At 46.8% G+C, this 25,431-nt stretch overlaps 4 protein-coding genes across 8 annotated transcripts in view; 3 read left to right on the plus strand and 1 right to left on the minus strand.

Moving 5' to 3' along the window:
- LOC111075808 (centaurin-gamma-1A) overlaps window positions 1-5,854 on the plus strand; it is a 62,792-nt gene extending 56,938 nt beyond the window's left edge. For 2 of the 3 annotated variants that reach the window (XM_022369298.2, XM_041595323.1), the window contains exons 3-8: window positions 1,879-2,020; window positions 2,083-2,217; window positions 2,287-3,702; window positions 3,781-3,898; window positions 3,968-4,343; window positions 4,413-5,854. In XM_022369298.2, coding sequence (XP_022224990.2) covers window positions 1,879-2,020; window positions 2,083-2,217; window positions 2,287-3,702; window positions 3,781-3,898; window positions 3,968-4,343; window positions 4,413-4,736 — 2,511 coding nt within the window. In that variant the 3' untranslated portion in view covers window positions 4,737-5,854. Of the gene's footprint in view, window positions 1-962; window positions 1,070-1,878; window positions 2,021-2,082; window positions 2,218-2,286; window positions 3,703-3,780; window positions 3,899-3,967; window positions 4,344-4,412 lie in introns of those variants that run through there. The other variant, XM_041595324.1, reaches the window with a different exon arrangement.
- Window positions 5,855-6,593: 739 nt separating this feature from the next.
- On the minus strand, window positions 6,594-23,887 carry LOC111075760 (protein SMG5). 3 transcript variants are annotated; one of them, XM_041595204.1, is made up of 6 exons: window positions 23,866-23,887; window positions 11,305-11,494; window positions 9,602-11,244; window positions 8,143-9,540; window positions 7,912-8,070; window positions 6,594-7,846 (listed from the first exon to the last, which is right to left on the minus strand). In XM_041595204.1, exons 2-6 carry the CDS (start codon window positions 11,475-11,477, stop codon window positions 7,605-7,607), a joined length of 3,615 nt encoding a protein of 1,204 aa, XP_041451138.1. In that variant the 5' UTR covers window positions 11,478-11,494; window positions 23,866-23,887; the 3' UTR covers window positions 6,594-7,604. The 3 variants fall into 3 exon arrangements, with proteins under 3 accessions (XP_041451138.1, XP_022224928.2, XP_022224927.2); XM_022369236.2 differs by lacking the exon at window positions 23,866-23,887 and adding an exon at window positions 11,973-12,079; XM_022369235.2 differs by lacking the exon at window positions 23,866-23,887 and adding an exon at window positions 11,769-12,053.
- Window positions 14,172-17,572, plus strand: LOC111075761 (angiotensin-converting enzyme). The gene is made up of 8 exons (XM_022369238.2): window positions 14,172-14,273; window positions 15,211-15,270; window positions 15,344-15,890; window positions 15,953-16,316; window positions 16,383-16,949; window positions 17,017-17,157; window positions 17,232-17,404; window positions 17,495-17,572. The coding sequence occupies exons 2-8, from the start codon at window positions 15,232-15,234 to the stop codon at window positions 17,509-17,511; spliced, it is 1,848 nt and encodes a 615-aa protein (XP_022224930.2). The 5' UTR covers window positions 14,172-14,273; window positions 15,211-15,231; the 3' UTR covers window positions 17,512-17,572.
- Window positions 17,949-20,027, plus strand: LOC111075805 (angiotensin-converting enzyme). Its single transcript, XM_022369294.2, has 4 exons — window positions 17,949-18,039; window positions 18,098-19,044; window positions 19,103-19,663; window positions 19,721-20,027. Exons 1-4 carry the CDS (start codon window positions 18,016-18,018, stop codon window positions 20,025-20,027), a joined length of 1,839 nt encoding a protein of 612 aa, XP_022224986.2. The 5' UTR covers window positions 17,949-18,015.
- Window positions 23,888-25,431: the final 1,544 nt, after the last annotated feature.

Genomic DNA, 25,431 nt, shown 5'->3' on the forward strand with positions numbered 1-25,431 from the left:
TCTCGTGTGTCTCGACGACTCAGCGACAACAATATTGCACGCGACTAGCAGTTGTCGATTCCTCATTGCGAAGGATGCGAGTGGGGGATACACTCGGGGTGGTGTTGATAGCCACGGATGGGATGGAAGCTTAAGAAGAAATGGCAGTAGTGAGTAGCAAAACAGATTGTAAAATACTGTGACCAGAAATGCAATGGAAAAATAACTGGAATTGATAATATAGAGCTAATAAAATATATACTGATAATATACTGTACAGCTAGCTACAGCTAGGTGCATAAGACATGGAATATACAGAGGTAAATTAGGTTTAGGTTCGATAAAGGAAGTGGGACAAAGTCAGCAGTTCGTGGTCCCGTGTGTTAACAGCAATACCCTTATAAAGATTAGTTGGTACCCAGGAAAAGTAGCCAGGAGTGGAGCACACTGGTTCCATATTTGTGAGCCGCATTGTGTTGCTTCCTCCTGTGTTGTTGTTTTCCCCACATCCAGCCATACAGCCGCACACATATGTATGTGCAGATGCAGATACGGACATGTATTGTATCGAGTATCTGTGTGGGACTCAGCATTTCGTCGCCATTTGGTGCAGATTTTTAGCTTGCTCCCCCTTCCCCTCTCCATTATCCTTTTGTTGTTGTGTTCCGTTCGTCTCTCCAGCAGCATCTTGTGCTGCTGCTTCTTTTTTTTTCCTGTTTGCTGTTTCCTCTGCATACATTTTCACAACAAATCATAAAAAGTGGCCATGATGGCGCGACGCCAGCGGCGAGGCAGGGGCAGGGGCAGGGGGCAGACAACCTCCCACCATCCGACCGTTGTAGCAGGCATCGAGCAACCCAACCACCCACCACACAATGCACACAGCAACGAGGACGCCGTTGTCCTCGTCGTTGCCAGGACATTCTCGAAGCCAGTTGTTTGTCGACTGGCGTCGCGTGCGGGCGGCTTTTTTCCGATTGCTCCTCCTGTGACAGCGACAACGGCCAGGAAAAGGACAGGACCCGAATGGAGTTGAACAGAGTTACATAAATTATTCATCGGGGACACTTAGGCCAGGTCCGGCGGCAAGGTAAAAAGCTTTTAATGCATAATTAATGGATCCGATTCGAGTCGAGTCGAATCGAATCGAATTGAATTGAGTCGATGGCCAGTCAATCAATAGAGAGAACTCCGTTGGCAGGAAACGGGGAATCCTGCGCAGAAACAGAAGTGGAAGCAGAAACAGAGGCAGAAGCAGAAGCAGAAGCAGAGGCAGCCAGAGCTGTTTACATGCCGCATAAAAGTTCATTATCCTTCGAAACTCCGACAGTACGATTGTGTGCGAGAGAGTGTGTGTGCCTGTGTGTCTGTGTGCGTGTGTTTATGTGTGGAGAGGCATACGAACGAAAATCATTAAAAAGTTTAACACACGTCTGGCGAGAGGAACAGAACAGAACAGAACAGAAGGAGCAGAGGCAGGAGGAGGGCAGGAGGAGGAGCAGGAGGAGGAGCAGGGCATTCAAGTGCTTCATTAGCGACTTTCTCAAGTGTGTGTGTTGAGTCCTGCACAGCCAGAGACTCCTCACAGACTGAGTCTCAGGCCCACAAGAAAAGGAGACCCGCCGAGAGGAGAGCAGCCCGCCTGGCTATAGCTATGGCTATGGCTATGGCTATGGCTATGGGTCCATTGTTTTGCGCGCTTCCGCCAGACGCCGCACTTTGTTTACTCCCCGCTCTGGCTCCCCCCCCGGAAGCCCACAAAGCCCGCAAAGTCAAGGACTCGCAGCGTCCCAAAGCGTTGTTTTCGCAGCGCTCGCTCTCTCCCTTTGTTTCCAGATTCCAGAATCCCTAGGTAGCCCTTTCTCATGCATACCTTTCCCTTGGACATTCTCCTTACAGTTCGCTGGCTGGGTGGATGCGGTAATCTTTGTATTCAGCCTGGAGAACGAGGGCAGCTTCAATACCGTCTACAATTACTACACGAAAATGGCGCATTTTCGGAACGGACAGGACATACCCATGATACTGGTGGGGACGCAAGGTAAGTCGCATCGCTCTCATTGCTGGCCCTCCCCCCACTTACGCCCTGCCTGCCCTTTCCAGATTCCATCAGTGAGCGCAATCCGCGTGTGATTGACGACACCCGCGCCAGGAAGTTGGCCAGCGATCTGAAGCGCTGCTCCTACTACGAGACCTGCGCTACCTACGGCCTGAACGTGGAGCGCGTCTTTCAAGACGGTGAGTGCCTTCCCGACAGAAGAGTCCCTTCCAGAACTAACCGTTCCCCCTCCTTTTCGGTCCACACAGCCTGCCAGAAGATTCTGTCGCAACGCCTGCCGCTGCCGCCGTCAGTGCAGCCGCCCAGGCCCACAACCCCGCAAGGAAGTCGCCTCGGACTGGCACCCTACCAGGCGCCCACCAACGGACAGCACGGCCAACACGGCCAACACGGACAACACGGACAACACGGACAACACGGACAACATGGACAACACGCACACCATGGAATGCACGGACAACGGGGACAGCAGCAGCAGCAGCTGCCGCTGCGGATGAGCGCGGACTTTGCTCAGGCGGAGCAGAAGCTGTGGTCCCTGCAGGCGAGCAGCTCGTCCTCGGCCTCCTGCACGACGGTGGCGACCAACGAGAACAACAACGTTACCAAATACAATCCTGGAGCTGCGGTCAGCTCACTGCAGGGCGACTGCTCCCAGGTGCAGCTGCGAGATCCACGCGACCTGGCACCGCCGCCCGGAAAGGAGCTGCCGACGCCCACCTCGACGCCCACGACGAGTCGCAAGAGCCGGCGACGCTCGAACCTGTTCATTCCCTCCTCGTCGAAGAAGGCCGACAAGGACAAGGAGCCGAAGGGCAGCGAGCTGGGCAGCGGCCGCTCCATTCCCATCAAACAGGGCTATCTCTACAAGCGCTCCAGCAAGTCGCTGAACAAGGAGTGGAAGAAGAAGTACGTGACGCTGTGCGACGACGGCCGGCTCACGTACCACCCATCGCTGCACGACTACATGGACGACGTGCACGGCAAGGAGATTCCGCTGCAGTACGTGACGGTGAAGGTGCCGGGCCAGAAGCCGCGCGGCTCCAAGTCCATCATCACAAACAGTGCGCTGACCAGCTCGCTCCTGGCCAACGGCCAGAGGGCACAGAACACGCTGAGCGACGGCATTGGCTGCCTCACCCTGGCCAAGGACAATCAGCGCAAGCTGAGCGAAAAGCTCTCCCTCTTGGGGGCTGGATCGGGAGCTGCTGCCGGCGGAACGGAGCCCCTCAAGTCGAACAGCTCACAGCAGACGAGCGGGGACGAGGGCATAGCCATGTCCAACTCCAACTCGCAGACCTTTATTGCTGGAGAGGCTGCGGCAACGGCCACGGCCACGGCCAGCAAGCTGGAGGCCCAGACGCCGAATGTGAAGAAGCGACACCGCCGCATGAAGAGCAGCAGCGTGAAGGCGAGCGAGGCGGACGACAACGACGGCTACGAGTTCTACATCGTCTCGCTGGACTCCAAGCAGTGGCACTTCGAGGCAGCCAACTCGGAGGAGCGCGACGAGTGGGTGGCCGCCGTGGAGCAGGAGATCTTCAAGAGCCTGCAGAGCATCGAGAGCAGCAAGACCAAGCAGGCCACCAGCACAGATCTGGCTGCCATGCTAGCCATACGTCAGCGGGTGCCGGGCAACGGACACTGCGTCGACTGTGGAGCGCCAAGTAAGTACAGCTGCAGCAGCTCTCATCTGTGCCGAATCTCACCCTCTGCTCTCTGCTCCCTCTTCTTTCTCATCGCAGATCCCGAATGGGCCAGCCTCAACCTGGGCGTGCTCATGTGCATCGAGTGCTCGGGCATTCATCGCAACCTTGGCTCGCACATATCCAAGGTTCGCTCCCTGGGCTTGGACGACTGGCCGTAAGTTATTGAGCTACCTGCGACTCTGTGCTATCTTTATGGCTAAACCTTATATTTTTCTTCCATCAGATCACCCCATCTCAGTGTGATGCTGGCCATCGGCAACAGTCTGGCCAACTCCGTCTGGGAGTCGAACACCAGACAACGGGCCAAGCCGACGGCGCAGGCCAGTCGCGAGGAGAAGGAGCGATGGATACGCAGCAAGTACGAGGCCAAGGAGTTCCTCACATCCCTCGGCAGTGGCTCATCGGCGCACCCAAGTCCCAGCCCGGGACAGCAGCTGATTGAGGCTGTGATACGCGCCGACATCAAGTCGATTGTTTCCATTCTGGCCAATTGCCCAGCGGAGGTGACCAACGCCAACGTGAGCGCCCGGGATGTGCGCACGCCGCTGCTCCTGGCCTGTGCCATAGGCAACCTGGCCATTGCACAGCTTCTGATATGGGTAAGTTTCCCAACCCAAAGGGAATGCAAAAACATTTCCTGACTGACGATTATTCGTTTTCCTTTCCAGTACGGGGCCAACATTAAGCACACGGACCACGAGGGTCGTACGTGCCTGGCCTATGCCCGGGCTGCCCAATCGCTCGCCACGGCCAAGTCGATGAAGGCCGCAGCGGCTGCGCAAGCGGGCACAACTGTACCCGCACCTGCTCCACCCGCCAACGGCGGAATACCGGCTCCACAATACAATGTCGAGGACACGACGGCACTGGTGGAGCTGTTGGAGGGACTGGGCTGCCCCGAGGCGGCTCCACTGACCGCCAGCGGCACGCTGCCGCGCAGACGCGACACCCTGGGCACGCCTTACGAGAAGTCCGTGTCGGGTGTTATCTAAAATAGTTAAATTTACAATAAGCTAACCGCGGATGTCTGATGTACGAGGACGCTGACGAGGATGTAATGGAATTAGTTGAAATTCGAGAGGGAAATTTGTATAGCGATTAGAGCATAGGTTTTTAGGAATGTTGTGCAAATGTAAATGTTTTATTATTATTATTATAATTATTATTATTTTGGCAAGCGTTGAATGGAAATTCGGCAGTTATATCGATGTTTTCAGTTCGTTTAGTTCCTAAGTCGTCCCAAAAGCCTGTACAGTCGTCTTGTTGTAATCTCAAGTTTATAATTTATTATTTTCGTATTACGTACCGCAATTACTGCTATTATTGCACCTTATTATTATGATTATTATTGTTTTATCGTGTGCAGGTTTTTTATGTCGTTTGCAAAACAACTAATTATGTAGTAATATTATTTTTTAACTCTCGATTACCAGCAGATCAGCAGATTGCAGAAAGACTTCAGAAACATCCATACACTATATACATACAAACATACATACATACATACACCTCTAACAATAGGAACAGTAGGAGAGCTGATGCTGATGCAAAAAATATACGTATAAACAAAATGAATCTAAGATTAAAGCCAAAAACAAACTTATGCTATACAATATACACAACCACACACATACACACTTATACATTATACGAGTGTATGTACACTCATAGTTGAAATTGCTTGATAATCGGTTACCACAAATCAACACGCCTAAACCTAAACCCAAACATGTACTACTTATGTAGCTTATGCTGAACCAAACTCACAAACAAACAAAACAAACAAATTCGTAGCTATGGAAAATCCAACAAAAACTGAATATTGAAAGCACGTTTAACGGATTGTACTAGAGAAATTACCATCACGATGGTGTCAAATCTATCTGGACAACAAATTAAACTGAAAGTATTTGAAACCAATTATACAAAATAGTTATAAATCAATCAATATATTACTATATGTATACACCCTCGGTATATTGTGTACGCTATTTGTACGAACTACAAACCACAAAACGTGACAAACTCAATCTAATTGGAAGGAAAAGCAGCACACAAAACCACAAAAACAAAAAACAACAAAAGAAGAAGAAAACCCTTTAAATAAAAATCTATTAAACATTTTTAAAACTTGCATTTTTGTTAAACTAAAAGCCCAAACAGATCTTTGTTCTCTTTGTTCCTTGGCAGTTGAATCAACTTAGCTTAATGCCATTAGCTATTTATCAGATTCACAAGATCTATCAGCCATCTAAAGCTACAAGAAGCTATATGAGGGGTTAGTCCATCAATAAAATGTATGTGTTGGAACCTTAAAGCAAGGTAAAGGTAATTTGTTTATGCATCTTTAATTTCTATGAAAGCAATTCGAAATGCAGCTACAATTTATTAACAAGAATGAAGGAATGATTTTTTGGGGGCCCAAGATTTTAATACGCTTGCAAATTGATCGAACCTGAGGCATACGACTTTTGGCCTACATCTCTCGCATCAATCACATCAATCTTAGCGGTCCCGACTTATATTTGTGTAGCAGAATGTGGCCTCTGACGGACTGTCATGTTTGATTAAATTAAAATTATTCTCAGTATTTTAAATATCTGGAATAGCGGCTATTCGTTTTCATATCAGTGCATAGGGAATTAGGGGCTTGACCATATGTATACATGTGTATTTGCAACGCACTGTATACTGCTTGTCATTAGCTATGAACGAAAGACAGACATTGGTACTCAATGCTGAATTGCTGCTCGTATGGTAGTGTATCCACAAGACGAAGACCAAGGAAATTGTTTCGGTTAGTTGTAAATCCTTCGACAAACTTTGGAATCTGTGCTTTGAAATAACAAAGAAAAACACTTTTGTGGCTGGGAGCTTTATTTAATTGAACCAAATTTAACAAGCTTTCAATTTGGGAACATTTGAAATGATGTAGAATTTTGTGTACATATTTACGCGAGTCTCTTCTTCGTTTATGGGAAGTTCCAATGTGTCCGGTCCGAGAATTGAACTTTAGTTGGGGTTGCATTATAATGTAAATTGTAATATAACATATGTAATTCACGCGCATTGTGTGAAGTTTTAAGCGTGCAATGTAATTTTACTCAAACTGTGAAATTTAAAACGAAACACAACTGCATGAGGGGCGAAGCAAGCGTCAAAAACGAATCAGACGAGACCAAGATACTGGTGGACCATGCTTGTGTGTTGTACATGAAGCAACAAACCGATCGGAGGCTAAACAGTTCTGGTCGCTGTCTTCCTTATCGTCTTCATCCATTCCTCTTGGACTCATCAGGATCATCTCGTTCTTGTCCGCAAACCGTCTGAGGCACTCGCCTGCTCTAAGGTTAATTTTTAATATTGCATTTTTATTTGTTGGTTTTTTTTTTCCATTTTTGTTTCATTTTGTATGGGTTTTCCAGTGTTTTGGTTGCCGTTTTTCCGTTTAACTGAGCCTGGTCGTCGTCATCATTGTTGCCATTGAGTCGAAAGTGAACGCTTTTTGATTGGTATTTTAGTATTTGTTTTGTCTAAACACAACAAGCAAATTCCACGCAATGCTGCTGCTGCTGCTGCGTGGGCTGGGGCAGGGATCCTGTTCCCGCTGATGGTAACAGATTCAGTTGTGAATGGGGACACAGCCGCAACGTAGGCTGCAGCAGCGATTGCTGATTTTGTTTTGCCGCGGCCCGCTGGCCACGGATTTCGTTAACTTTGGAGCTCCATGTCGATTTTGTGGTTGTACAGAGAGAACACGCTCGCACCCTTTGCTTGCAGTGCATCTGATCTGCAGTTGCCTTTGCCTTTGTCTTTGCCGCCTTAGCGCCCGCTACCGATACTGCTTCGCTCAGGCCCCTTCATTTTTTGTTGGCCTTAAACTTGGAGTAGAAGCTCTGAATCTGTGCGTAGCGCGCCGGTATGGAGTCGAGTATCCCGGTGTAGCTGAAGTTCTGCTGCTGGCGATTCTTCTCATGTAGATTATCTCCCGACAAGTATGTGACCACGTTCTTCTGCAGCTCGCTGACATGGGGATCGGCATGGTTGGCCACAAGATGGTTGCAAAACTGAGCAATTTGCAGGAAGACCGAAGCATCGCGATCTGTGCCAAGAATTACAATTCAATTAAAGCTACTGTCCATTGAGAAAAGACATCACGGGACTCACCCATCTTCCGGGAAATCTTCAGCAAGGAGAGCGGCTGGCTTTCGTTGTCGCGCTGGGCGCGCAGGTGACGGTTTCCATGCTTGAATTCCTGCTCCAGCCAGCGGATGACATGGCGCACATTCTCGCTACGCTTCTTTAAATCGTCCAGCTCGTTGAGTACTGGATGGGGGGTAACAGAACACATTACGTTAATGGCTTCGACCACTACACTCCACTTTCTAGTGCACTCACCTGCATTGGGTATCAGGACAATGCACTTCTTGGTCCTCACCAACGACTTGACAATGCCATTGTATTCGGTCAACGCCTTGGAATCGACCACCACAAACGGGGACATCACCACATGGGGTGGACTGTCTCGCAGCTCCTCCTCGAGTGTCTCCACTTCGTTTTGGAGCCAGAGTTTGCCCATTAGCTCGCACTTTTTCGACTTCGCCTCGGAGCGCTCCTCATCCGCCCCCGAGCTGGACTGAACATTGAGTTTCTCAATGACACTGTTGGTGGTGGTGGAGGCGGATGTGCCCCCGGCCACTGATGTGCCAGTTGCACTGGCGATGACAGCCGCTGCCTTCTCGGCATTGCGATTCCGTAGGTAGCCCTTGCGCGGCATCTTGCGGCACTCCTCAACGGTGTCCTTCTCCTCGTTGCTCGTGTAGCTCTTGCGGACAATGCCGTTCTTGCGATCCGAGTAGCGGCGCGTGCGTCCCTCGTTACGCTTGCGAGTGGTCTTCGGAGCAGTGCGGCGCTCTCGGCGCCGGGAGCCGCCTCCCTTTTTCTCCTCGCGCTGTTTCTTCTTCTGGTTCTCGGTGAAGCGTCGCGTCTTCACACAGAACCTGTAGTTGAACTTCTTCTGCTTGCAAATGAAAAAGCCGAAGTCGACCATTTTGAAGATGCGCAGAATGGACTCCTCCTGGGGCGTGACGCGCTCCCTGATGATCGTCTCCCAGTCCAGGGTGATCTGGGTGCTCTGGAAGATGTCGAAGTTCTTGAAGGTGAAGTCCTCGCTCAGCGGAACATTGGCCCGCACATCGAAGAGCTCAACAAGGGCCTCCCGCACATTCGAGGTGGTCAGTAGCTCTCGCTCGAAGTAAACCTTCCTGGTGAAGACATCGATGTTGCAGTAGTTCAGCAGCTTCATGATCTTGTGGACGAACTCGGGGTTCGAGTGGTAGCAGCCGATGAGTATTTCCGGATTAACGCGCAGCCAATCGAAGAGCATCTTCAGGGCTCTGATGGTCGGCTCATTGTGCAGACAGTCAATGATGATGTTTGGATTGATCTTTGTGTACTTGTTGCGATAGATGAGCTTCTTCGGTGGCTCCGATAGACTTACGGGCTGTTCAGGTGCTGGTCCTGGTTCTGGCTCTCGATCCGCCACATTCTGCTTTGGGCACTCTACTTCCACAGGCTTCACCTGTTCCTCGGCGCTCTTGAAGTTCAGCTGCAGCACTTCGAAGCTGTGCAACAACTCTTCGGAGTCTGCTTCCTGGGAATTGGGTCTGCGCTCTAGCTCGGGGTATATAATTTTCTCCTCCTCAATGACCACATCCTCGTTGTCCAAATCGTCGGCTATCAAATCGCTGCCACAGCCTCCGCCTGCTGACCTGCGCTCTTTTTTGATGTAAGAAGCTGTGGAGAATGGAGAATTAGTTGGGCTAGACCAGAGATATGGACAGACATCACAGCTCACCTGTCTCATAGGGTTCCTCGGCGCACGGCTCCCCCGGGTCGGCAGCATCTATGTCGCTAAAGTCAGTATCGAAGTTGGAGCTGAGGTCCGTGTAGTCCTCCTCGTCGCTGTAGAAGTCCGTGTCCATGTCGCTCTCACTGTCGTAGCAGGAGCTATCGTCCGACTGGGCGATCTTGCGGCGACGGCGGCGCAGGCGCATGCCCCGCCGCTTGCTCTTGCAGGAGAGAGGCGTCTTTAGATCGCTCTCCTTGGCCTCGTCGCTGGAGCGAGTCGAGATGGGCTCAGGGTTCTTCTCGCCGTCGCCTGTCTCCTGGGTCTTCGCATCGTCCACGGAGCGCTGACTGTCGCGCGAATCGGAACTGCAATCCTTGAGGGAGTGTGGTCGGGGCATCAGTTTCTTGTCCTTGCGCTCGCATTCCCCAACGGCGGCCAGCCAGTTCTTGTACTCGTTGCGGGACTTGCGGACCAGGGTGTCGAACTCCTCGAATCGCTGCTCGTAGTCCGCCTGGAACTGCTCGTTGTCCGCCGAGCGGGCCAGAATCGTCTGCTCAATGCTGACAATGCAGGCGTCCATCAGGTCCGAGCAGGCGGCCACCAGAAAGGCATGCAACGAGTACACCTTGGGCGAGTTGATCATCTTGAGCTTGGAGAGGCAGAAGAACAGGATCGAGATGATCTTGTAAATGCTCGGCTCCGGCATGCGCAGCTGCTGCGAGCACAGAATCTTGCGCAGGTCAATCAGCACACAGTGACAGAGGGCATTGAAGTCGGGAACCTCTTTGTCGAAGAAGAAGATGTCCACGATCAGATAGAATCGGGCGAAGAAGTCCTCAATGTTGAAGTCGAGTTTGTTTGGGTCCATCTGCTCCAAGTACTCGGTGTGCTTGGCAAAGAGCTTGTTGAGATTGTTCTCGCTCAGCTCAAAGGGTATGATGCAGACCAGGGAGTAGAGGTAATGGTAGGTGGAGTCCAGATCGTAGTTCTGGCCGTAGTAGAGGGTGCCGAGCTGGTTCTGGGCCATTCCGATGGCCGGGTTTAGCTTAAAGGCCTCCAGATAGTACTTGGCCACCTGTTCCTTGCTGATGCTCAGCTTACTGTCGATGCGGAAGTCAAGAAAGTAGCGATGAAGGTCGCCCAGGCTCAGCAGCGAGGAGTGGATGGTGTCCAGGGCAAAGGAGACGGCTTCCAGGCTCTTGTCCACGGCTTGTGTGCAAGAGTTCGACGGCTCCTTTGGCTCCCCTATCATGTCGCTGATGTAGCCATCGCTTATGATGGAGAAGTCGATGAGATACTTCAGATCCAAGTCATAGATCTCCTCCATCTTGGAGGAGAGGCGTTTGTAGTTGAAAATTCCAGCGCAGAGAAAGCGCTCTAGCTTCTGCATATTCTCCTGCGCGGTGTCTGCGTCCACGCCTTGCTTGTGCCAGTTTTTCTTCACGAAGGCAATGAACTCGTAATACCCGCGTCGCCACATTACCTCCCGGATCTTTTTGCCCACTGATTGATAATCCTTGAAGATGATTTGCTTGCACAGGTGCACCAGCCGGGAGCGCTTCTCCTCGATCTCATGCTGGAACAGTTGCTCCACGCTTTGCACATTTTTCTTGGCTTCGTCCAGTTGCTTCGAGGCAGTGTACAGCGATCTGTCGAGGGCAATTACATTACTTTCGGTTCATTTTCTTGGATTCGTATGAATGGCTTACCTGTACAAATCCTTCACCTCCTGGCTAAGCAGGGCAGCACCGTTGCCGCTGCCGTTGCCGCAGTGCCCGTTGCTGTTGAGCGCGGGCTCCAGGCAGCGGCTGCGAGTGGTTCCCGCCTCCATGGCGCACTCGCTGGAGGCATTCGAGCCGCCGGAGCTAAGTGTCGACTCCATATCGGACCAACGAAATTCTGCGGGAGAAAACGAAGGCAAAATTTTAGTTCTGCGCACATGTGACGTGACCACAAAATACACAAAATTTCTCTGCAACAACTACACTCGCATGAGCGTACAAATGTTAGCCGAGTATGGTTCTATCTTCCAGCTGTTTCTCGAAATTCCCCGTATTCTTTTTTGCTGACGAATTGTTGTTCAAATGAAATTTCTTTTTACGTTTACGTTTTATGGCTTTGTTTTGTTGTTGTTTTTTGCGTCAACTGATGACGCACACAAATACACGCGCACCTTCGTTGATGGTGTTTTATTGAATAATCAATTAAACACGGTGTTGCTTGCTTTTCTGGCGCTGCTAGTCGTATGCTCCTGCGCCAGCTTCTGCTGCTGCTGCTGTTGCACTGGTATTTCCGATGTGACGAAATATTTCTTGCACCACCCACCTGCGTGCGCTCAGGTAGTCGATAAGCAGTTTACCTGCATGATCTGCATTACCTTTTATCAGTTTAAGATTGTTTTATGAGTGCGTTTCTGCAAATTTCACGTTTCTTTGTTTGACCCGCGGTCTATCGAACGAACTTAACTCACTACAACCCCCTTTAATTAAACAGTTGAACACATTGAGCTAAGCAGCTGAAAAACGTATTGTTTGTATTTTTTTCTTGTAGATCCTATCTTTTATACTTATTCACAAGCAAAACGATCACGATGTTTTTTCACCTGAAATACGTAAAATATGTTTCAAGCTGTATAATAATCGTGCGTAAATCGAAATACCCACTGGTCGACAATGGGTTAACGTTCTATTTTATTGATGGAAATCATATTCCCCGATTTTGATATTCGATCTAATATTAATAGCTAGCTAGGACCCTCAGCAGTTAGCTTACAATTTTGTCCGATGTATAAAGCAATTTTCTAGAGCGTTGGTTAACTTTGAGGATTCTATTGGATTGTTTATAAAATAAGGCAGTGTGGTCACACCACAAGTTTTGAAAACCTTATGATAAAACCATGCAGTGAGAGCAAGACTATTGGTCTGAAGTGTAGTGAGTACGTCACGTACTAGTCAGTGTTGGCAAACGCATGCATTATTAAGCGATGGCACATTGTATATCGGTAATGGGCGCGATGTTCAAATGTTCCATTTTTTAATTTGAATATAATTACATACAAAATAAAAACATAGTACTATAGCTTGTCGTCCCTGGCGGTTACACTTAAGTGAAAACATCCATAGACAGAGTGACTAGTTTCGTGGAGAACGATCGTAGATTGAAATTATCGGTTCAAAGAAAAAGCAGCCGAGCTAGCGAGCGGGCTTTTTTCACTGTCGGCCGTTCTAAGTGACAGACGTGTGTGGCGAGCAAAATTAAAATTTTCAAACAATTGTTGTGCTCAGTTTTCGACGTTCCTATCATTTAAGGGTAAGTCCGAGGATAGAAAGTGAGAAAGAGAAAAGTGCTGAGTGGCTGAGACGCCCCAGAGTGAAATATAGTGAAATGGCACCCTCATAGTGGAATGTCAGCCTCAAAAATGTTGTTGCACATTCGGCATGTGAAAAACACCAATAAATACCTAACACCAATTTCCAAGAAGGAGAATCCAAAACAAACCTAGCCCCAACCAAAAAAGACAACCTAAAATTTTAAACTGGTGCATAACATTTCTCTCGTTTAAACGGCCTGCTTTTCCACATAAGGTTTTTATACCCGGGCTAGAATATTTGTTATCAGGTGGAAAGAGGATAGAATAGCTGGAGTGCAGAAATATATTTTGTAAGTTACAAGCAGCGCGTTGGCTGTTTCGTGCTAAATGTACTGAGAGCATAAAGCTTACCTCAGATAAGCCATGTTTGTTTGATCGATCAAGCATGTTTGTATTTATCATGGGTCTGTTTCTTATGCCAATCTCATGTACATACATACACATACATACATATATGAACATATAAATTGTGGTCCGATCTTGACCACATCTTTGTGAATTATGTAAAAAATTATACGAATAGGCGAATAAACTGACGCTGGTAGAAAAAAAATCAGTTGATTTAGAATGATTCTTTAGGTCAGGTCCGCTTACGGGGCGCGAGGCGATGCCTTACAGTTTGTTGACCCTTCTGTACGGAGCATACTGCACTATTTTTCACACTGACGAATGGATTAGCTGGAGCCAGCGCTGCACTCACCACCCGCCAACATGTTACACGAACTAATTCCCTGCGTCAACAGATACATAAGTGAAATATAGAAAGTACATATGACACGCCACGCCCGGGTAATTATTGCTATCTCCAAGCCAAAGTGCCAAAAATGATTTAGGGATTTTTTATTCTGTTCAAATTACAAATTATCACCTTGCGTTTGCGTCTCTCTTTTTTAATCCTCTTTCGGTATTTGCTAATTAAGGTGCCAGCGAAGAAATGTGCCAGGCATATTAATGAGCCTTGCGGCGGCTCAGACTGAGACTGAGCGCCGTATCTCCCGAGAGCCTCGCGGCTTGGGTGCGCTGCGCTCCCATATAGAATAAGTAATGCTCGCATATATCTATCTTTATGTTTCTCTCGGAGACGGCCGTTCGGTTGATTAGCTCCGGTCACGTCGTTCCGCGTCGCGATGCGCTGCGATCGACTGGCTTAGGTTTATAATGGCTCGGTCGGCCGATTCAGATTGCCGTTCGTGGCTATAAAACAGACGCAATGTCATCCAAACATTTTCATTTTAAGTTCGTTTGCGGTCCGGTCAAGTTCACTTTTGTTCGGCGGAGCTCGTTTGGCAAATCACGAACGCTCAGAACGTAAGTTTCTCTTTTTCAATTGAGCATTCGCCTTGCAATTAGCTATCAATCGTAATTGTGGCCTATAATCATTTTAGTGATTGTAATTTAATTACTTGCTCGAGTTATTGCTTCGTTTGACGGTATCAGCGCGGCTATCTACTATAAATTCCACTTTCCACTATAATCCAACTCCAATCTTATCTAGATCAGCCAATAAACGGCTCGGACAATATTTACTAAAAGTCATTCGAATGGACATGGTCGTAAATTCAAGAATATCTCACACACTTTTGCGGTAGTTAGTTCCCCTTATCGGGGATATTTACGATCTTTGTATCGATACTCGTGTGTATGTTGGTTTGGAAAGGGCAATGAATGTGTGCGTATTTGTATAGGCATACTTGACGATCGGAGATTAGTCCGTTCCTCCTCTGTAGGAAGAGCGGAAAATTACTCATCCACTAACTAATATTAGGGCTGTGAAGCAAAACGAATTATAATAAATCAGTGTACGACCAGTTTATTTTAGAACTTCACCGCAAATTGCTTTCATAATTTCACACTCATTTCATTTTGTTTGTCGGGCGTAAATTGATTTTGTATCTTACGAGTACGGGTATAAATAAGTGAAACTAATCTACTATCAACGGCGATTTTCTATCGCGATTTGTGAAACGAATTTCTTATTTGAAGTGCCGTGGCGAATCTGTTCCACTCAGGAATTGTACATTATATATATTGTAGCATAGAGAGCATATAGAGAGCGAGGCAAGTCAGAGCGAGCTGACCCCAGAGACACTTTAATTAATTACGGGGAAAGACATTGGCTCTCAGACACTCTGACGATTCGTACAGCCTGGGTTTGCGATCGTACGTCATCTGAATGGCACAAAAACCCATAAAAATGGAATCGATTATAATCTAAACTAAAAAATTTTGACTTATATTTTTGTAGGCGAGCGCTTTGGAGAACAAGATGAAAGTGTTTCTGCTAGCCCTACTGGCTACGTTGGCGGTGAGTCTGAAAATCACATAGTGGGGAATATATGTATTCTGTAGCTATATTATGGTACATGTTCTTTGGTTAGCTTGCGCAAGCCCTGGTCAAGGAAGAGATTCAGGCCAAGGAGTATTTGGAGAATCTGAACAAGGAGCTGGCCAAGCGCACCAACGTGGAAACAGAGGCTGCCTGGGCCTATGCCTCCAACATCAACGATGAGAACGAAAAGAAAAAGAACCAGATCTCTGCCGAACTGGCCAAGTTCATGAAGGAGGTGTCGAGCGATATACAGAAGTTCCAGTGGCGCAGCTACCAATCGGAGGATATCAAGAGACAGTTCAAGTCCCTGTCCAAGCTGGGATATGCCGCCCTGCCCGAAGCGGAGTATGCCGATTTCCTGGAAACCTTATCCGCCATGGAGTCGAACTTTGCCAAAGTGAAGGTCTGCGACTACAAGGACAAGTCGAAATGTGATCTGGCCCTGGATCCAGAGATAGAGGAGATCATCAGCAAGAGCCGGGATCACGAGGAGCTCAAGTACTACTGGCGCGAGTTCTACGACAAGGCAGGCACGGCCGTGCGCCCCAATTTCGAGCGCTATGTGGAGCTGAACACCAAGGCTGCCAAACTGAACAGTAAGTGGGGACTGGCTTGCGACTTCTCTGGAATCCCGTTCACACTTGTTCCCTTCTCTCAGACTTCACCTCTGGCGCCGAGGCCTGGCTGGATGAGTACGAGGACGACACCTTCGAACAGCAGCTGGATAACATCTTCGCCGAGATCCGCCCGCTCTATGAGCAGATCCATGGCTATGTGCGCTATCGCCTAAGGAAGTATTATGGCAACGATGTGGTCTCTGAGAACGGACCCATTCCCATGCATCTTCTTGGCAACATGTGGGCGCAGCAATGGTCTGAGATCGCGGACATTGTGTCTCCCTTCCCCGAGAAGCCACTGGTCGATGTTACCGAGGAGATGGCGAAGCAAGGCTACACCGCCCTCAAGATGTTCCAGATGGGCGATGACTTTTTCACCTCGATGAACCTCACCAAATTGACGCAGTAAGTCCAAGATTGCAATGATTTTAGACCGAACGTGGGTCCAAATCCATTCCAAATCTTTCAAAGGGATTTCTGGGACAAGTCGATTATTGAGAAGCCCACGGACGGTCGCGACTTGATCTGCCATGCTAGTGCCTGGGACTTTTACCTCAAGGACGACGTGCGCATCAAGCAGTGCACCCGCGTCACCCAGGATCAGCTCTTCACAGTCCACCACGAGTTGGGTCACATTCAGTATTTCCTGCAGTACCAGCACCTGCCCTTCATCTACCGCACCGGGGCTAATCCTGGCTTCCATGAAGCCGTTGGGGACGTGCTCTCCCTGTCCGTGTCCACGCCCAAGCATCTGGAGAAGATTGGCCTGCTGTCGAACTATGTTCGCGATGACGAGGCCCGCATCAACCAGCTGTTCCTCACAGCTCTGGACAAGATCGTCTTCCTGCCGTTCGCCTTCACCATGGACAAGTACCGTTGGGCGCTGTTCCGCGGGGAGGTCGAAAAGACCAACTGGAACTGCGAGTTCTGGAAGCTGCGTGAGCAGTACTCCGGCATTGAGCCACCTGTTGTGCGTAGCGAGAAGGACTTCGATCCCCCGGCCAAATATCACGTCTCTGCCGATGTCGAGTATCTGAGGTTTGTTGGCTCGCCTCTCATTGATGGTGTGACTTCAGGGGTGACGTGATCTGGTGTTCTCTTGCAGGTACCTGGTCTCCTTCATCATCCAGTTCCAGTTCTACAAGTCCGCCTGCATCAAGGCTGGTCAATACGATGCCAACAATCCGGATTTGCCCCTGGACAACTGTGATATCTACGGCAGTGCAGCAGCAGGCGAAGCCTTCCGGTAAGTACTGCTCTCAAATTAGTTGGCTTGTGTGCTAATCCATTGGGGAATCTTTTGTACTCCACACTCCACAGTAACATGCTCTCTCTGGGTGCCTCGAAGCCCTGGCCCGATGCACTGGAGGCCTTCAACGGGGAGCGCATCATGACTGGCAAGGCCATTGCCGAATACTTCGAGCCCCTTCGTGTCTGGCTGGAGGCGGAGAACATCAAGAACAGTGTTCACATCGGCTGGACCGCTTCAGATAGTAAGTTTTGTATTCCCGATTTTGTATGCAGCACCGAACTCTAGATAACCCATTTACCCAACTCCTCTCCCCCCTTTACTCGTATTTCAGAATGTGTGGCCTCTTAATTGAAACACTTTTTGTTCTCACACAGTTCATTGCTCAATAAAGTTTCTAATTGCCTTACCAGTTTTAAATGAATTATACGAACGAGTTCTTGGGAGTTGTACAAATGTTTGAGGTGTACTCGTATAGCAGAGAATACACGTCGATTGGGTGGGTATGATAGTTGCCTAAAATGTAATTGTACTTCTTATAGCCAACTCGCGCCTCAGTCAGTCAGCAGAATGCTGAGCACTGGGAACACTGCGAATATTGGGAGAGTGCCATACCCGCTCTATGCTCCACTTGATTATAATTACAAATTGGCTACTGGGTGCTCAGCCAAGCAGCCGTCTGGGCTTCTGGCCAAGGCTTCTGTCGTCGGCCTCCGTTGGTTAGTTGCTATCGAGAGTTGCGCCGGCGCAGAACGTCTGGAAAAGTGTTCAAAGGTTTGATATAGTGACGGGAATTTAAATGAGCCACGAACTGAATTGCGAAAGTGAATTTGTACCAGTAGAAAGTGTGGAATTATGTGGAAGTTGTTGGTGGTTTTGGTGAGTCCAGAGCAGATATTTAAGGAGCTGACTTCAACCTAAAGACCCTTCCATTTAGACTTTTGGGGGCCTTGTCCAGGCTAGTACCTCGGCTGACCCTTCTTTGACTGTCTTCCTAGCCGAGGCCAATCAACAACTAGCCGCCATCTATGATCAGGCGGTCTTGGCACAGTTGCAGAATGAGCTGCGAGGAACCAACGATGTTGTGGCTCTCCTCGAAATGGAAATAGCCGACGAAAAGCTGCTGAACTACGTGAAATCCCTGACGCGGCAGGTGGCAAAGTTCAAGCGTTTGCAGCTGGGGGATGCCAGCCAGAATAGGCAGCTGGCGAGGATGCCTCAGTTGGGCTACGAGGCCTTGGGTGGCATGGAGCTGACTGAAGTCTATGCTCTGGCCTCCAACATGAGCGACAGCTACCGCAACGTCCAACTTTGCGCATATAAGCAGCCAGGGAACTGCACTCTGCGGCTAATACCCGAGGTTCAGGCAATTGTTCAGCAAAGCCGTGACCTGGATGAGATCGAGTATTACTGGTTTGAGTGGCGACAGCGCACTGGACTGGCCACACGGGGTCAGTTCGTGGCCTTCATGGAGCTGTATAAGAGGACCGCCCAACTCAATGGATATCCGCGAGCCGAGGATTATTGGTTCCGATCGCTGGAGATGAGTGGAGCGCAGACCATGACATTGCTGGACCGGCTGATGGCTGGACTGAGGCCGTTGTTCCTTCAGTTCCACGCTCATGTAAGGGGCTCCCTGAGAAAGATACACGGAGAACGGCTGGTGCCCCGGGGCAGACCCTATCCACAGCATTTGGCCGAAGTCTTCATAGGAAACGCCTTTAGACGGGTTCGTGCCGAGTGGTATGTGGACTTACCCTCGCCCCAGACGGGGCTGGCAAATATCACCCAAGACCTCCATCGTCGCGGGTTGAGCACCACACAGAGAGTGTTCTGGAATGTGGCCGAGTACTTTAGGGGACTTGGTCTGCCACTGCTCGAAAGGTAATTCCACTAAAAAAGATATTCTCCAGCAAAGATTTTTCTAAGTGTTCTCCCTCAGCGCCCTTTGGCAAAATGCTCAGCCAGTGGCTGCAGACGACGACGACCGCTGCTGGCACAAGGTCTGGCGGTATTACACCCTGCCCAGAACCAACTTCACCTACTGTCCCCTAAATGACGAGGAGCGTTTCCTAAATATGTTTGAGGCCCATAGTGATCTTTACTACAACCGAGCTGCCTCCGGGCAGCCAACCCTGTTACGGGATGAACCTTTTCCCAACTTCGGCGATGCCATTGGCAAGTGCTTCTCCCTGGCGGCCACCTCTCCACGCTACCTCCAGAAGTTGGGCTTGCTGCAGGAGGGAAAGTGGCTCGAGTTGCCCGCTCGACTCAACCGCTTGTATGTGCAGGGTCTGCGCGTGGTATTCCTGCTCCCCGTCTTCTATGTCCTCGATCGGTACCGCGTGGAGGTCCTAAGTGGACACATCAGAGCGGACGACAATGAGGCCTATTGGCGACTGACGGAACATTATACGGGAGCAGCGGCCCCTCGGAAGCGGAGCAACGAACAGTTTGACGTCCCGGCCAAGCTGCTCATGGAGGTGGATGACCAGTATTCCAGGTTGATAGCCAATGTGGACAATCCCTAGCAAAAGTGTTCAACAATTATCCATTTCAGTAATATCCTGAGCATCGTTCTACAGTTTCAGCTGCTCAAGCATTACTGCACAACGACGCTGCAGTTTGAAAAGGATAATCCCAGGAGAGCTTTGGATCTCTGCGATCTCTCTGACCAGCGCCAGATCGGTGCCAGTCTACAGCGAGCCATGGCATTGGGCTCATCCGTGCCCTACAGCGATGTCCTACAGGAGCTGGTGGGTGAGCCTGTCATCAATATTGATGGGTTGCTGGCTTACTTCCAGCCCCTACACGATTGGTTGGTGCAGCAGAATCAGCTAAAAAATCTGGACGTGGGTTGGGCATAGAGTTGTTCTGGCCATAAGATAATGATTATATTAAAATGGAATATGAGATGGGGGCACCTCGTACCTGGTACCTTGCAATTCAGCCTGAAAGTATACCTATTATTGTACGGGGGTAGTGGAATTCATGTCCGCACCATGTAGTTATGCCAGTTAGTGGCATGCCCCAGCAGTTATCGAATAATGATCTGGATTAAAATCCTGATCGTTTGAGACACTAAATACATTTTATTTTATTAAAAAAAGGAGGTACAGTTTAGTGTTTGAAAGAAATGTATTATTTAAGATGGCCTTTAAAATCACGAATTTCAGTTGCCACAATGCACAGTAGACGGTCTTGTATGGAATCATCGGCCAAAAATAGTTCCACTGCCTATATCAAAATGAAATTTTAGTCTTAGCTTTTTATACCCGTACTCAAAAAAGAGTTAAGGGGTGTATTAGATTTGTGGTAAAAGTGGATGTGTGTAACGCAGAGAAGGAAACGTTTCCGACCCCATAAAGTATATACAGTTGTGTTCAATAAAATAGTAGTGCCGCACCTCACGACTTTCAAAACTCTTTTTGAGATAGTTCTAGTCTTTCAAATTGAACAAGTGATACCTTTACGGAAAGCCTGGAATGTAAGCATTATAAACTTGGAGAAACCCCGTTACATTTTCATTCCATCTTCTTCTTTTTCATAACTTTAGACAACTACCCATGATATCTGCTGTTCAATGAAATAGTAGTGCTGGGTTACATTTATTTTTTAAAATGAAAAAACAAAGCAAATTAATTTAAATAAGTCACCATCCGCAAGCTCAATTCAGATATCGAATAATTTGATGAAAGAAAGTTTTGGACATAGCGGTACTTTTGATTTTGGAGCGTTGAAGAAATCATTGCTCGGTCCAGAAGAGGATACCTAAGAGTTAGGCTAAAAACATAAGGCAGGTGGTATAATGGGATTGAAAATTAAGTTGTATGCACTCTCACTATTGTATTTAACCAAATTATCTAAAAGAAGTAGGCTGGAAATCGATTTTGTATGCGAAAAACTAATTTTTTAGAGGATGGTCGGCGATGGTCGAAGGCAAGACCAGGCCTTTAATATCCTCAAAAATTATGAAAATTGATAGGAATTGATTTTTATCGGAAAAGATCGACGTTTTGCCATGGCCAACTGTCCAACTGGATATAAATCTCATCGAAATCTTATGCTGGAATACCAAATACATTGTTGGAACTGCAAATCCGTGAACAAGAGCCAAGTTTTAGCAAGTGGTTAATGGATTATTGGCTCAAATCCTATTGAAGCGTTGGCAAGAGATTAATGACCCATATCCGGCCGGTGCAAGTTCGCAATGAAAACCAAATTGATAAAAAACTAGATATTCAAATTTAAGAAACATGAAGAACATGAAATATATGTTTTTATTTGAGTTTCGTTGTTTTTTTCAATTTTCTAAAAAAACACTACTATTTCATTGAACAGCATATTTTATGGGTATTCGGCTTATGTCATGTAAAACAAGAAGATGGAATTCAAATGAATAGATATTTCTTCGGTTTTCTAATGCTAACAGTCCAGTCTATTTAAAAAGGTATCATTTGCTCAATTTGGATAACTGGAAGTGTCTCAGAAAGAGTTTTGAAAGTGATGAGGTGCGGCACTACTATTTCCTTGAACACAGTCTATATTCTTGATCAGCATCAATAGCCGAGTCGATATAACCATGTCTGTCTGTTCGTCCGTCCGTCTTGTTGAGCGCCTGGATCTCAGAGACTATAAGAGTTGGGGTAACCAAATTTGGTTTCCAGACTCATGTGACATCACACTGCTACAAGTGTATTTCAAAATTTCATCCCGCCCCCACAAAGGACGAAAATCTGTGGCAGGCACAGTTTTAAATATACGATAAAAACGCAGTATCGTAGAGAATGACCATATCTACCAGATTGCCGAATCTGAATCAGATCGGATCATAATTATAGCCAGAATGAAGAAATTCATTTTCAGTTGCTTCCTCCGGTTCAGTGCGCGAGCAACCCCTAGCGGAGAAGATGTAGAATATAAACGGTATATCTATAATCTACAGGTTAGATGTAAAATATACATTGTAGATGTAGATAACAGATTTAGGAAAAAAAATTAAAACGTAAAATTTTTTTTTAAATTATAAAATTCTAAAAAATTATAAGCTCAAAAAAGTATATACTGACTGAGTACGGGTATAACTAGAGTCGCGTCCCCAGAAGCCATATAATGAACAAGGAGTTCTTTTTGGGCATTTAAAAAAATGAATTGACAAGAAGTGCGCAAAAGTTGGGCTTTGTTGATCCTGGAAACAGCAGCAAACTAATGATCCGAAGCACAAATCGTTTGAGTCGCCCCTGGGTGCTTTACAATTGCAGTAAAGTTATTGACACACCCGCCCAGAGTCCGGATCTCAATCCTATAGAAAATTTGTGGGAATTGCTGAAGAAAAGGGTGGACAAACGTCGCCCGACTTCTAAAATTAATTTAGTTCAGTGCATTAATGAGTGGCAAAAAATACCTGAATATTACGACATAAATGCACTAATATCTTCGATGTCGCGTCGCCTCAGGGAAGTTATGGATCCCAATGGTGGGCATACAAAATATTAGCCAATTATATCTCACTGTTACAAAGCTATAGATTTTTTGAGACTAATGTTTGCATTTTGCAAAGAATTAATAGACAGCTAATATATTTGGTTTTGTTTTGTTATTTAAATTTGATTTAAGAATAAATATATGACAAACATGTTTTCCCATGTTATATTATGTTAAAGTTGAAATTGTGCTACTTTGTTACTTTGCAAACAATTAGTGCACTTTACTTCCTTTCAAAACAATTCACTAACAAAACAACACTGCCTAGATGTACGACTTAACGGAAGATTCACTGGCAAACGGTGATCGGCACTAGTGTTGGGTAAACATCGTTCAATTTACTGAACAAGTTTGTTCGTTCACTTTTATTCAGTGAACTAAGTCGTTCTTTTAGTTCGTTCTTTTTTGTTCGTTCTTTTTCGCTCGTTCGTTTTTTTTCATCGTTCTTTTTTTTTCATCGTTCCTTTTTGTTCGTTCTCTTTTGAGCTTTGATTTCTATTTGTAAGCGTATGTGTAAATAAAGTACTACAATTTTTGGACGGTTTAAGTTCGAAAATTTATTTTAATTTGTACTTGGTGCTTGATATCGTTTTAAGAGATTAAATTTTGTATGTTGATGTCATTCAAGCAAAGACGTTTTAATGCATGGTGGTATAATAGTGGATATAAATCTTTTCGCTGTGCCCACCAGATCAAAGGGTCCTGCTTTCTATTCAGGTACTCCTCCCTCAGACAAAAAAGAACGATGAACAAAAAAGAACGAACGAAAAAGAATGAACAAAACAGAACGAATGAAAAAGAACGAACGAAAAAGAACGATTAAGATGAACTTATTCAGTTCGTTCATTTCAGTGAATAGTTCTTTTTTGTTCGTTCGTTCATAGCGACCCAACACTGATCGGCACATCTCTGCTACGGTGAACGCTCTCTCCTTTTCCTGCTACTGTTCGTACGCTGGCTGCTGGAGAGCGGGGGTGTGAGTCTGAAGACGAATGTAGATATGGCTCGGCCATATCTCTGCATGGTATTCGCGGCGGCGTAGAGATGTAGAAGCACAAGCTGTATGTATACATATATGGATACGTAGACGGCTGCTGCAACGTTCGTATGTCAAACTGGGCGTGCCGGTGTAGGTGCGAACGCGGTACACCTTCGGTACTGTTACCCGTAGAGGTTTGCGCACGGCGGGTGGAAGCTCAAGTCCCCAGCACTACCACTAACCATACAGTATATAGATGTGCCAGTTCATACAACGAAAGGGGCGCAGCTGAGGTTTCTGTCCCAGCACCAAGGTCTTCGGCTAGGGTGCTGGGACCATTCGGCTGTGGTGCTGAGACGTTCGGCATTTTTTCGACATGTTCGATTCATGACGAAATGCGAAAGCAAGCCGAGAATTGCAAGTGTATGTGTGTAAACAGACACGACAAAATATTTATGAATTCTTATTTTCCGAAACCGTTTTGAGTTTGTTTTGAGTGGCATAGTGACATATCTCCGCGCGACATACCTCCGCGCGGGCGTTGGCGTTATATCTTCGTGTTTATGAACCAGACCAGCGAACAGTGGGCCTCAACAACGTTTCTGTTGTCAAAAATCCCTTTTGGAGTAAGCGCTTGGATATTTTGAATGTTGGCAGAATATCAATTAGTTAGAGAAATTTGTATAGTTATGATAAAATGAAATTGAGCTAAAAATTAACATTATTTTGTATGGTGAAACTGGCTGTGAAAGTTCTTTTTCGCCCAAAAAATAAATTGAGCATTTTACATGGTTAAAACTAGACCGCAAACGCTTTTTATTTCATGAACATATCTTATTTCGTTCAGAAGTTATTATCTTAGAAAGCAGATATATCCGAAGGTCCCAATCTACGTATTTTTTTTGGGTTTTCTATATTATTTTCGTCTGCAATCATAAGAACACGTTTGCATGCATAGATAAAATTAAAAAAAAAAAAAGAAATTTCTAGGCGTTTCAAGAAAAAAAGCATGCAAGCATATCTAGTAAAAATATTTTGTGTCAGAACGGTTTACACTAATCCATTGAAAGCTTCTGCTCTAGCTCATGGTTGTGGCTGTACATACAAGTATAATAAGCGCCGATAAAAAGAGCGCTCATGTTTCTATGTTGATATGTACCGTAAATATTTACCCCGGCTATGAGACAAGTTATTTATAAAGTTAAATGTTAAAAACATCGATACTATCGGATCTAATGCTACTGTATGGTTTAGTGACAAAGCGAACAAACGTGTAGTGGTACCACGGACGAGAACATGAATATTCCAAATTTTAAAATTCGAACTAAGAGAAGATAGTCGGGCCGGCAGTGTGATACTCTAATTTACTTGAAAAAAAGCACATGTACGTAAAAAATAAAAAATTAAAGCATGGTGACACGTTGTACACATTTCGTGTTAAAAATTGCAAGTCGAGAGTTAACATGAGCTGCGAATATACACGTGTACACTCTAATATGGAAATTATACAGCACATCCACGGAAATCAGGAGGAAGAAATGAACAAAATTTCTTGCCTAAATGACATAAAAACTTTTTGATTCTCATTGTGCTATTGATATTGTCCGTTTTGTCTGCGACGCCCAAGTCTGTTTTCTCATAGTTCTTCGCGGACGCATCGGACAAAATCGAAGCTGCGCGAGAATCAAAAAGAAGAAAAAGATATCGAAATATGCTACGACAACGTTAAGCGCGCTCTGCAACGAAAGAGGCTACCTTTCTTGCCGAATTCTCCAACGTCTGCAGAAAATGTTCGAGAAGCATTTGAA

This window comes from Drosophila obscura, unplaced genomic scaffold, assembly GCF_018151105.1.
Source record: "Drosophila obscura isolate BZ-5 IFL unplaced genomic scaffold, ASM1815110v1 contig_46, whole genome shotgun sequence".
Lineage (NCBI taxonomy): Eukaryota > Metazoa > Arthropoda > Insecta > Diptera > Drosophilidae > Drosophila > Drosophila obscura.